The sequence below is a fragment of the Pelodiscus sinensis genome, chromosome 1 (genome assembly GCF_049634645.1).
Source record: "Pelodiscus sinensis isolate JC-2024 chromosome 1, ASM4963464v1, whole genome shotgun sequence".
NCBI classification, from domain to species: Eukaryota; Metazoa; Chordata; order Testudines; family Trionychidae; genus Pelodiscus; species Pelodiscus sinensis.
The window spans coordinates 231,410,266-231,422,030 of record NC_134711.1 but is presented as its reverse complement, the minus strand read 5'-3'; the positions used below and the strand labels follow the sequence as shown (position 1 = coordinate 231,422,030).

General features: G+C 43.0%; 1 protein-coding gene across 8 annotated transcripts in view; it reads right to left on the bottom strand.

The window, feature by feature from the left end:
- Positions 1-4,382: 4,382 nt before the first annotated feature.
- LOC102463929 (interleukin-1 receptor type 1) overlaps positions 4,383-11,765 on the bottom strand; it is a 74,512-nt gene continuing 67,129 nt past the window's right edge. For all 8 annotated transcript variants that reach the window (XM_075917302.1, XM_075917310.1, XM_075917346.1 and 5 more), the window contains 3 exons: positions 11,596-11,739; positions 10,330-10,494; positions 4,383-6,174 (listed from right to left, as the gene is read on the bottom strand). In XM_075917302.1, coding sequence (XP_075773417.1) covers positions 5,777-6,174; positions 10,330-10,494; positions 11,596-11,739 — 707 coding nt within the window. In that variant the 3' untranslated portion in view covers positions 4,383-5,776. The remainder of the gene's footprint in view (positions 6,175-10,329; positions 10,495-11,595; positions 11,740-11,765) is intronic.

The following is an 11,765-nucleotide window of genomic DNA, read 5'->3' as shown; positions in this document are numbered from 1 at the left end:
GTTTCCATGCAGCTTGCTGGGATTTGGCTCTAGTCACTGTGCCTTTTAATTTCTGTTTAACTAACCTCCTCATTTTTGCGTAATTCCCCTTTTTGAAATTAAATGCCAGGGTACTGGACTGCTGAGGTGTTCTTCCCACCACAGGAATGTTGAATGTTATTATATTATGGTCACTATTCCCAAGCGGTCCTGTAACGGTTATATCCTGGACCTGATCCTGCACTCCACTCAGGACTAAATCAAGAATTGCCTTTCCTCTTGTGGGTTCCTGCACTAGCTGCTCCAAGAAGCAGTCATTTAAGCCATTGAGAAATTTTATCTCCACTTCTCTTCCTGAGGTGACATGTATCCAGTCAATATGGGGGTAATTAAAATCCCCCATTATTATAGAGTTCTCTATTTTGGTAGCCTCTCTAATCTCCTTCAGCATTTCTATGTCAGTATTGCTGTCCTGGTCAGGTGGTCGGTAATATATCCCTACTGCTAATTTCTTATTATTGGAGCATGGAATTTCTATCCATAGCGATTCTATGGAACAAGTTGATTCACTTAATATTTTTATTTCATTTGATTCTACATTATCTTTCACATACAGTGCCACTCCGCCACCCACCCGGCCTGCTCTATCCTTTCTATATATTTTATATCCCGGTATGATTGTGTCCCACAGATTTTCCTCATTCCACCAGGTTTCAGTGATGCCTATTATGTCTATCTCCTCATTTAATACTAGGTACTCTAGTTCACCCATCTTATTAGTCAGACTCCTAGGATTTGTGTACAAGCACTTTAAAAATTTGCCACTGGTTATTTGTCTGCCCTTCCCTGATGCATTGGATTCCTTTGTGTGCGGTTGTTTGTCAGCTCTGGCCAATGGTTTGCCCTCTCCCCTCCTCTCTTTCCGACTACAGCTTAGAGAATTTCTATCAACAGATTCTCCTCTAAGAGAAGTCTCTCTCCGATTTACGTGCATGTCCGCACCAATCGGCTTTCCCCCATCTCTTAGTTTAAAAACTGCTCTACGGCCTTATTAATGTTTAGTGCCAGCAGTCTGGTTCCACCCTGGTTTAGGTCCAGCCCATCCTTCCTGTATAGGCTCCCCCTCTCCCAAAAGTGTCCCCAGTTCCTAATAAATCTAAACCCCTCTTCCCTACACCATCGTCTCATCCACGCATTGAGACTCTGAAGCTCTGCCTGCCTACCTGGCCCTGCGCGTGGAACTGGAAGCATTTCCGAGAATGCCACCATAGAGGTCCTGGATGTCAGTCTCTTTCTTAGCAGCCTAAATTTGGCCTCCAGGACATCTCTCCTACCCTTCCCTACGTCATTGGTACCTACATGTACCACGACCACCGGCTCCTCCCCAGCACTACACATAAGTCTTATCTAGATGCCTCAAGAGATCCGCAACCTTCGCACCAGGCAGGCAAGTGACCATACGGTTCTCCCAGTCATCACAAACCCAACTATCTATGTTTATAACGATCGAATCACCCACTACTAACACCTGCCTCTTCCTAGCTGGCATTCCCTCCCCATCAGAGGTATCCTCAGTGCAAGAGGATACCGCAACATCCTCTGGGAGTAGGGTCCCAACTACGGGACGGTTTCCCTCTGCTCCCGTTAAATGCTCTGTTCCCTTGAGACTTTCATCCTCCTTAAGAACACTGGGGCTCTCAGACTGGAGGTGGGACAGTACTACAGTGTCCCAGAAAGTCTCATCAACATAGCTCTCTAACTCCCTTAGCTCCTCCAGTTCAGCCACCCTGTCCTCCAAAGCCCAAACTCGGTCTCTGAGGGTCAGGAGCTCCTTGCAACGGGTGCACACATACGCCACCCGCCCACAGGGCAGGTAATCATACATGTTACACTCGACGCAATAAACAGGATAGCCCCCACTCTGCTGCTGGGCTTCTGTCTCCATGTTTGTAATGAATAAGTTTAAGTACAAACTGGGATTCTTTTTAAACTTCTGGAGTATAGATTATTCTAAGTTAGGTTTTAAAGAAGGACACAAGTCACTAGTGCCCTCTAAACTCCCCCTCTAACCTCCCTCTCCAAACTCTCCTGTTACCTGTTCCTGGTCTCGCTCTCCCTGGTCGCTGAGTCACAGGCTTATATAGCTCTGGTACCCCCCCCCCCCCTGACTGAGGCTCAGCCAATTAACAGAGGCTTCTAGATTTCAAACCTTTTAGAAGCTCCTTCAAACAAACAAACCAAACAAACAAACAAACCAAACAGACAAACACAAGCTCAGCACACTGCAAATAACTCCCCCACACACAAACACACACTCCAGACAGCCACTTACCACAAGGGTCCCGTTTTTACTCCTCTTTTACCTGGAGAACTCCCTCTCCAAACTCTCCTGTTACCTGTTCCTGGTCTTCAGGAGCACGTTTGCTATGAATTGAGCCTGGAAGGACTGATGACCCATCCTAACAAAGGATGTATTCCAGAGACTTATAAAACAGCAGATTAATCCATCTCTGCTACAAACCTGCACCAGGAACTTTGCATTGGTACTTGTAATTTGTTTCCTTTAACAATTTTACTCTCAACCTTTTTCTTTTATTAATAAACCTTTTATGTTCTAAAGAATTGGCACAGCAGGTTATCTGGGGTAAGGTCTGAGGTATAAGTTTACCTGGGAATGTGGCAGGTCCTTTAGGATCAGAAAAGCCTGTTTGGTGAGATTGGGTTTCATAACCTCTGAGCTGCATAAGGTGTAGTACTGGTTGTAGCACAGGAGAAGCTGGTTTGTCTAGGGATTGTTTATATGACTTCTTACTGGCCAGTGTGGCAAACAGAAGTGTTCTTTGTGACTGGGTTGGTGTGCCTTATAGCGAAGGACCCTCGGTCTTGGGCTGTAAGTAGCCCTATTTTTAAGCAATTCACCCTCTCAGGGCTGCCCCAGAAACCTGCTATATTACACTCCTGACCAACACAAGTTTTATCAATGAAAGTGCAGTGTAGACATAGCTTTAGGGGAGTTTTACATTGGACATTGTTTATAGTAGTTTCATCACAAGTCCTTGAAAAAAGACACAGTAGGAAGTTGTCAGACCAGTGTGTGATAGGTACACAATTTTACTGTAGGATGGTAGCCCCTGGCAGTTTACTTTGGTAGGAGAATAAGCTATAGTAGATTGAGAAGGGCCTAGGAAATCCCCATGACTCATGGAGAAAGTAAAAGGGCAACAGCAGACAAATGGGAAAAAATAAAGCCACTAGCCTTCAAAGGAACAGAGAGTTTGGGAGTCAGACTGGACTTCTTTATTTTCAGATTCAAAAGCTAGACACCCTCAAAGAGAGCGAATGAAAATTCCTACACACCTGTCACTGTACCAGCTGCCTTATAGAAGGGATTGGAAAAATGGGGCAGTCTGACAGGCTAACAAGGACACTGTTCCAGGAATAAAGTGTGGTGTTGAAAAGCACTGGAATTTGAGTGGGAGGAGACCAAAGGCACAGAAAAACAGGAGCCAAAAGAGTGCAGTACTTGAGTAGATTAGGAGACATGACCTGCCAACAAGTTCAGTCTTCCATGTTGTCATGTATTTTTACCAAATTTTGAAAGCTTTCCAAAACTGGAAGTTATGCATTAATCTACTGGACAGTACAAAGAAAAATAAATTCAATATAACTTTAATAGGGACAAGATATACCATTGGAGTTGCTGATGTACCTTATGATACCGCACACATTCAAATTTAGAATACTTAGCTTATCTGGTGCTTTTCTTCAGTAGATCTCCAAGCACTCTGCAAGGGAGGCAAGTATTACAGGCAGTCCCTGGCTTACATGGATCCGACTTACATCGGATCCCTACTTACAAATGGGGTGAGGCAACCCCACACTAGCTGCTTCCCCCCAGCAGACCAGGGAGACGCGGAGCGGCTTTTCTCAGCAGACACCTCAGCTTGAGAATAAAGGACTGAGGGAAGTGAGGTGTGGGAGAATAAAACTGAGCTCTGGAGAAATGTTTGGCTAGAGTTTCCCCTACAATATGTACCAGTTCCGACTTACATACAAATTCAACTTAAGAACAAACCTACAGTCCCTATCTTGTACGTAACCCGGGTACTGCCTGTATATTCATTTTACTCTTTGGGAAATGGAGGCACAGAGCGGTAACGTGACTTGCCCACATTCACACAGTGGGCCAGTGACAGAACTGGACATAGAACCAAGAAAAACAAGTGTTTCCCATATCACCACTTGTAGTTGCTTAATTCATCATCATATTAGTCAAAATGAAAGATTAATTAACCTTTCAAGAGGTGCATGTTGACCCATTTCTTCTAAAGTATATCAATAATACGACAAAGCATCTTCTACAGAATATTGGCAGAATAATTAATGGACAGCTTTGAAGCAAAGAATGTCAGACTAATTATACTATAATCAGTACATGAAAATATTTAACTCAAATCTGAATAATTTATAGATTTTCAGGGAAATTTGAGCATCAATTCAATAAAATTCAGAAGTCAAGGATTTTTAAAATATCTGTTTCACACTGTGTACACAATCAAGTTTTAGTAGTCAAGCAGCAAGACTCCAAAATTGTGCACATTAAATCTAACCTAAAATGCAATATGGAAAATGTGGACAATTTAATATTGCAACAGGAAAATTGTTACAATCTTATTGCTACATTATCAGGTTTTGGGGGGCCAGTGGGGTTTCCTTAAAAACAAAGATGAGAGGAAATCCTAACTGAACCACTTTGCAACGTGCACTAAGACATTTGTATAGTCCCAGAGATTTCAAACTACACCACTATCTACATATAAAAATTCAAGTGTAGTACAACAGTTGAGCAATTATAATGTGTACATCATGAATTAAAAACAGTAGCCTTCGAAGAAACAGGGTTTAAAATCCAACTGGACTTCTGCTTTAAAAATAAATTACTCACTGTGGTCCAGCCACATGTGAAACTGTAATATTTGGTTAACTAAGTTGACTGTGTGAAAAAAACCCTTGATTTTTTTGTCAGGAGTGGGATAATGTACATATATGCTTATCAGTTAACTCAATCATCAGAGTAGATCTTCCTTAAACATTAAAAAAAATGCAAAGACCAAACAAACTTCAGATCCCAAAAGATTTTTTTGAAATTCAGATTGAAAACATTGGTTTATAATAAACATGTTTCTGGCCTTCCTGATGTTACATGGTTTGCTTTAGAAAATAATGCTGAAAAAGGTTCCATTCTTTAAGGGGCACAAATGAAGTTCCAATGTCCTCTTCTTGTCTTATATCTCCCTCCCATCTCTCCCTTTGGATGATACCACATGATGTAATATGATCTGTCTTGTAGTGGTTTCAGTGAGTCCATAATTAGCAGATTACAACAAATGAACAGAGTTTTGTTTCGTTCAAAACTATGGATTACCAGACCTAAACCCATCATATAAGAGTCAGAATATAACCAACAACTAATTTCCTTCATTTTCCTATATGGGAAGAAAAGTACAGTATTTAAAAGTGCAAAAAAGGCTTTTCCTTACAAAAATGTATTTCTTCAAAAAGTCCTGCAATGCTGCTGCGATATTGAAACAGTGCTTCAGGGTGCTCTGTTGATCAGCTCAGAGAATGGATAGTCAATCTCCTTTTCAAATTTGTCCATGAAGATGTTGTAGAGGCTTTAATCCTGTAAACCTCCAAATGAGATTGTCAGTGTATAATATATAATGAATATCCTTCAACCAACCGTTTAAAAGCAGTTGAAGTGATCTGCTCACAGCTTTAAAACTGAACTTGGGTGTCATCTTTCTAATGTTATTGTATGTGGAGAATTAAAGGTTGGTGGTAGTAATCGTAGTTCTGAGGGAGACAAAGTTTGTCTAGGTGGCATTTGGTATCGTACATTTTTCCAGAATGTTGTTCTTGCTGAGTGAGATCTCTCTGTGAAGTCCCCTTTCCATTTGATGACCCCCTGCTTTTGCTTAATATATTTGATGGATTCTGGCATGTTTGTGTAATCCTTTATTTTATTCAATTCAATTAGAATCACTTTAATTCCATCACGGATAATAGCATTATACACAGCCAGTTGCTGTTCAGAGGAATCTTCTAACACACTGTAACAGGACGATTCTGGTACTAACACAATGATCACTCTTCTACTCTGGCTGATTTTTTCATCAGCAACATTGATTACAGCTGTAAAACAAAGACAAGGCAGAGAAAGCTTTTTAACTCCTGCAACAGCTTAACATGTTTGTTAGTTTCATATTGTGGCAATTTACTTTGCAGAAACAAAGATGTCTCACTAATTGCCTGCTCCATATTGTAGCTGTAAAAAGTTGGCATTATTTACAAACATGCCACATTGATTCCACACATATTTTTAAATAAAGCTTAAGCTACCAAAATGTCATTAGTATATTAACACATATAACAGGGACTGCTTGCCCATGTGCTGGAGAACCTGGGGCTGAACCAGCCCTGATTCCAGGACAAGCCACAGCTGAGTTGAATCGAATGCTCCTCGGGTAAAGGCATCAGCAAGCTGCATGAAAGGGGCTCCCGCAAAGATGGAACTGCAGAGTGAAGCTCGGGGGGAGAGTTGCTCTTACAATGGCCCCTAAGGCAGGCACATTTCCTGAGGGAAGAGGTGCTGTGTCCACTGTAAGTTGGGGGGGGGGGGGAGGGAGTATTTGAGATTGTTCTAGGAATTTCAATAATTACAACTGAATAAAAAGATCCAGACTCAAGAAGGGCTGTGATTGAATGGGCCCTTTCTTCTTGGCTTATACGACTGTGGTGTTGCTACTGGGGATGTGAGTAGCACACACAGACTTTCCAAGCATCCAAGGGGATGCAGGGATGTGCCAGCTGCTTCTGGGAGTGGCACAGAGCCAGGGCCGGCAAGGAGTCTGGCTGAGTCCCACTTTGCCACTGCACTTTAGTGGCTTAAACCCTCCGGGTTTGGCTTCAGTAGCTTCCAGGAGATAGAGTCTGATTCCAGAAAACTGCCAATGAAACTAGGAGAGTTGGCAACCCTAACTACAACATTGCTTACAATGATGTAAGTCACACACTACACTGACCTAAGAAATCCATCTCTGCATCTCTAGGTCAATGTTGTTAGGGCAACACAATGAATGGTGTCTGTATAAACATTGTGACTACGTCTACATTGGCATGATCTTGCGCAAATACTCTTTAACACAAGAGTTCTTGCGTTAAAGTATTTGCGCAAGAGAGCATCTACACTGGCATGTGCTTTTGCACAAGAGCATCTGTGCCAGTGTAGACGATCTCCTGTGCAAGAAAGCTCTGATGGCCATTTTAACCATCGGGCTTTCTTGCGCAAGAAATTCATGTTGCCTGTCTACACTGGCCTCTAGCGCAAGAACAGTTGCGCAAGAGGGTGTATTCTTGAGCGGGAGCATCATAGTTCTTCCGCAAGAAGCACTGATTTCACACATTAGAACGTCAGTGTTCTTGCGCAAGAACTCCCCTCCAGTGTAGACAGGCAGCATGTTTTTGCGCAAAAGCGGCCGCTTTGGCACAAGATTGCACCAATGTAGACACAGCCTGTGTGTCTGTTGGCTATCAGCCGCTCCTGCTGCCCTACTTAAGTGGATAGAAGCGCTCTTGGCAGGGATGCACAACACCGGCAGAAGCAAGGTAGTGTGGACATGAAAAGATACAATAATTACTGCAGAGGCCATATGGCAACCTAACTTAGGTCAACTTCAGTTTTGTAGTGTAGAGAAGGTTTAGCCAGAGTCATATTGTAGAGCAAGGAGTATAAATATTAATTTTAGTACAAATAAATTATCTGTATTACCAAGAACTTATTCAGAAATATGGATGCCTCCTGCTAAAATTATATCTTAAGACAAAAACATGTTCATATGGAAAAGCTTGCTTTTACAAAACTAAGCACATACTGCTTAGTTTGACAAACTTCCAATAGAAACTTATTTGGTTACACAGTTTGGAAAAAAATAAACACTGACTTTCAAGCTCAGTTTTAATTATTAGTTTATAGTGCCTAAGTACAACTGACTGTGTATACAAGTCAGTGCATAAGTAATTCAGAATGTTATACCCACCTTCTCCTCAGGAAAGCAATCAGTGAAATTTCTCAATTTCAATGCCAAATACTAGAATCTTAATTTCAGAAAAATATGACAAAAAGAAACATTCTCTCGGGATGTCTCTCTTTTAAAACACCTGGACAACCTATTGCTCTGCTCATATTTGGATTATTAAAATCCTGCATTTCTTCATCCCTTACTGATCTTTCTGATTCTAAGCACAGAAAAGTTGCTTTGTAATTTTTATTTTAAGTTGAACCATTTTGCCACATTTAAGCACCCTCTCCCACCTCATTGCCAGATGAGTCATTCACATTTTATTTGCTCTTTATGGGCATTTCTCAAGGTGGAAAAGTAAAGAGGTAAATTTGCCGAAGATGAAATGACACTCTACAGCAGTGCTACTCAACTATGGAAGCCACAGGGCCCACAATGATACTCACAGCACATGCCGGGGGCCACAACTTGTGTGGTTGCATATACATGTAAATATATGCAAATAGCTTTTCACACAGACAGGCATGAACACAAAGATTAAGGCAAGTCTACACAACATGCAGGCTCCATTTCAGTCAGTTCTTCTGGTATTAATAAAGTGCAATACAGTAAACTTCCGATAATCCGGCACCTTTGGGACCCAGGGGGTGCCGGATTATCAGATTTGCTGGATTATCAGAAGGGGGGGCTATGAGGGGCCTAGGATGGGGTGGCGGGGGATGCCGCCCCAGACCCCTCATAGCCCCCCTTTCCAATAGTCCGGCTCTGCCTCAGGCGTCCCTGATTCAGCCGCTGCTGATCAGTTTCAGCAGCGGCTGAATCGGAGACGCCTGCAGCTGGAGTGCTGCGGGGTTGGTCTGGTAGCGCCGTCCCTTGGCGCGGCGAGACCAGCCTGGCAGCACCCCAGCTGCTCTTGGGGACGCCTGGGGCAGAGCAGCTGGGGGGCTGCCGGGTTGGTCCCGCAGCGCCGCTCCTCGGCGCTGTGGGACCAACCCGGCAGCCCCCCAGCTGCTCTGCCCCAGGCGTCCCCAAGTCAGCTGCTGCTGATACTGATCAGCGGCTGACTCCAGGAAGCCCAGGGCAGAGCTGCTCTGCCCCGGGCTTCCTGGACTCAGCCGCTGGTCAGTTTCAACAGCGGCTGAATCCAGATGCCTGGAGCAGAGCAGCTGGGGTGCTGCCGGGTTGGTCTGGTAGCACCAACCCTTGGCGCTGCGAAACCAACCTGGCAGCACCCCAGCTGCTCTGTCCTAGGTGTCCCCAAGTCAGCCGCTGCTGAAACTGATCAGGGGCTGATTCCAGGAAGCCCGGGGCAGAGCAACTCTGCCTCGGGCTTCCTGGAGTCAGCCGCTGGTCAGTTTCAGCAGCGGCTGAATGGGGGACAGCTGGGGCGCTGCCGGGTTGGGCCCCGTAGCCCCGAGGGGCAGCGCTATGGGACCAACCCGGCAGCGCCCCAGCTGCTCTGCCCTAGGCTTCCTGATTCAGCCGCTGGTCAGTTTTAGCAGCGGCTGAATCGGGAACCTGGGAGCAGAGCGGCTCCAATGGTCCGGCTGCCCAGAGCACTTCCGGGTTCCTGATGGTGCTGGACCATCAGGAGTACCGGACCATGAGATGCCGGACCATTGGAGTTTTACTGTATTTACCCAATTTCCACCATATGACAGCACTTTTAATGAGCAATGACAGTCCAGGAATTTAATTGCTAAGACACATATCAACAGAAGACCGTTCTATTGACTCGCCATTGTGGAGTGTGTTCCTAGTGGAGGCCATGTTCAAAGGATCCCACCTGCAGGCCGTGTGTTGAGCCCCGCGTAAACACAAACCACACCACGGGCTGCAAACAAATAGGCTGCAGGCCGCATGTTGAGTAGCCCTGCTCTACAGTGACTGCCGTGCCAAAGGTCCTGCCCTTCCTTCACAAATGCTGTTCTGCTAATGTCCCTGACCCTGTGGGCAAGGAAACTTGTTCCCACTCCTCTCCCTCTGATCAGCACACCAGTCCCAGCTGCTCAGGTTAACTGCATACTAAAGGAAGAACTAGGAGTTAATCAGAGGAAAAGCAGTGAGGCAGACAGGGCTTTATGGGAGCACTAAGCACAGTACCTACATGTTACCCATGGGATTACACAGGAAGGAGGACTAGGAATAAGAAATTGTGTCCACTAATTAGGCTGAATGGGGCACATATGTTTGCTTATCTATATTAATTGTGGCTCACTTTTGAAACTGATGAGAGAAAGCAGATATTTCAATTAAAAAAAAATCTTACCTTGTCCTGGTAAATCATCCCTTCCAAATATAAAGAGATTGTATCCACACTGTCTCTCTAACACCTCAGGTAATATCTTTAGTGCAAAGATATCTGGTGAGTAAAGGCAGCTTACTCTGTTTTTTGGATATAACACATATGCATCGTAGATCTTCCCATCTGAAACTAAAAGTGAGGGAAATGATTAAGATAAAAAAGCACATTCAGTAAGAAAGGTAAACTATAGTTTTCCAAATCCTTTTAATTAAAGTTACTGTAGTGTGAATAAATTATACTTATGGAAGTAATATTTTATATGTACAGACCTTTGGACTTTACTATGCGAAAACGTAAAATTGATTACTTTTGAGTGGTCTTTGCTCTATACTATACAATAATAAAAAAAGCAATATCACCAAGCTTTCTGGTTCAAGTAAAGCATATTATTTTAAGTTCCAAGTTACCCAAAATTGTTATTTACTGCTTATGCCCTAAAGTTAAAAAAATGTAAAAATCCAATATTCAAAAAGATCAGGAGTGTTATGATATATATGGAACTTTCCAATAAAACTTTGATTTAATAAACTTCAGTAAGCACCATTAACTACCTCAGTGCAATTATTAAATACATTGTACCACTAAAGAAGTACATTTCTCTAAAATCCTCATGGTTGACCTTAATTCCAGTATTCTGCTCTCTTTGCATAGTGCTCCCATTGCTAATGCAATTCCAGGAACACAGAGAGAGCAGAGTATCAGACCAAAATAGGATATGAGAGAAATTGTTTTTAAAAGCAAGATACATGGGATTTGCTCTTATGCACTTAAAAAAAAAAGAAGGAATGTTCTTATGATTTATTACGACTCTTTTAAATAGTAATTAAAGGGAGGGTAGCTATGGCTCCTCAACCATTTAAAAACCCACCAGCAAACTCCTTGGTGCAGACATTATCCTCGCATTAAGGGATAACTAAAGAAGGCATATTACAAGTGGAGAATACTTCAGTCAGCCATTTTAAGGCAAACAGCAATACCGTACATTAAATAGCCAGCACCCTGCTACCAAATATACAAGCCCTTCACTGCCATTTTAGAAATCTGAAGCATTCTACACAGTCTAAAGCAGAAAATATGCAAATAGTTTTCATCATACAGCTCAAAAATGTAATGCCACCCACTTTGGGGGAACTCCAAATGGGATTGCTCACACTCCAGGATCATTTCTGAATGCTTTTCCGATTAGAGAGATTGAAAATACTGTAATCTTGTCAGAAGAAAAACACTTACCTTCTTTACTCAGAAAATGATGGCAGTAGTTCCGATACCAAAGCACAATGTCAATCTTGAATAGCTTGTAGACAAACACAGCAACAACTATTACAAATACCAGTGAAACAAGTCCTCCAATCAGGTAACCCTGAGTGTTTGGAGCTGCATTAACAAGGGAGGAAAAAAGA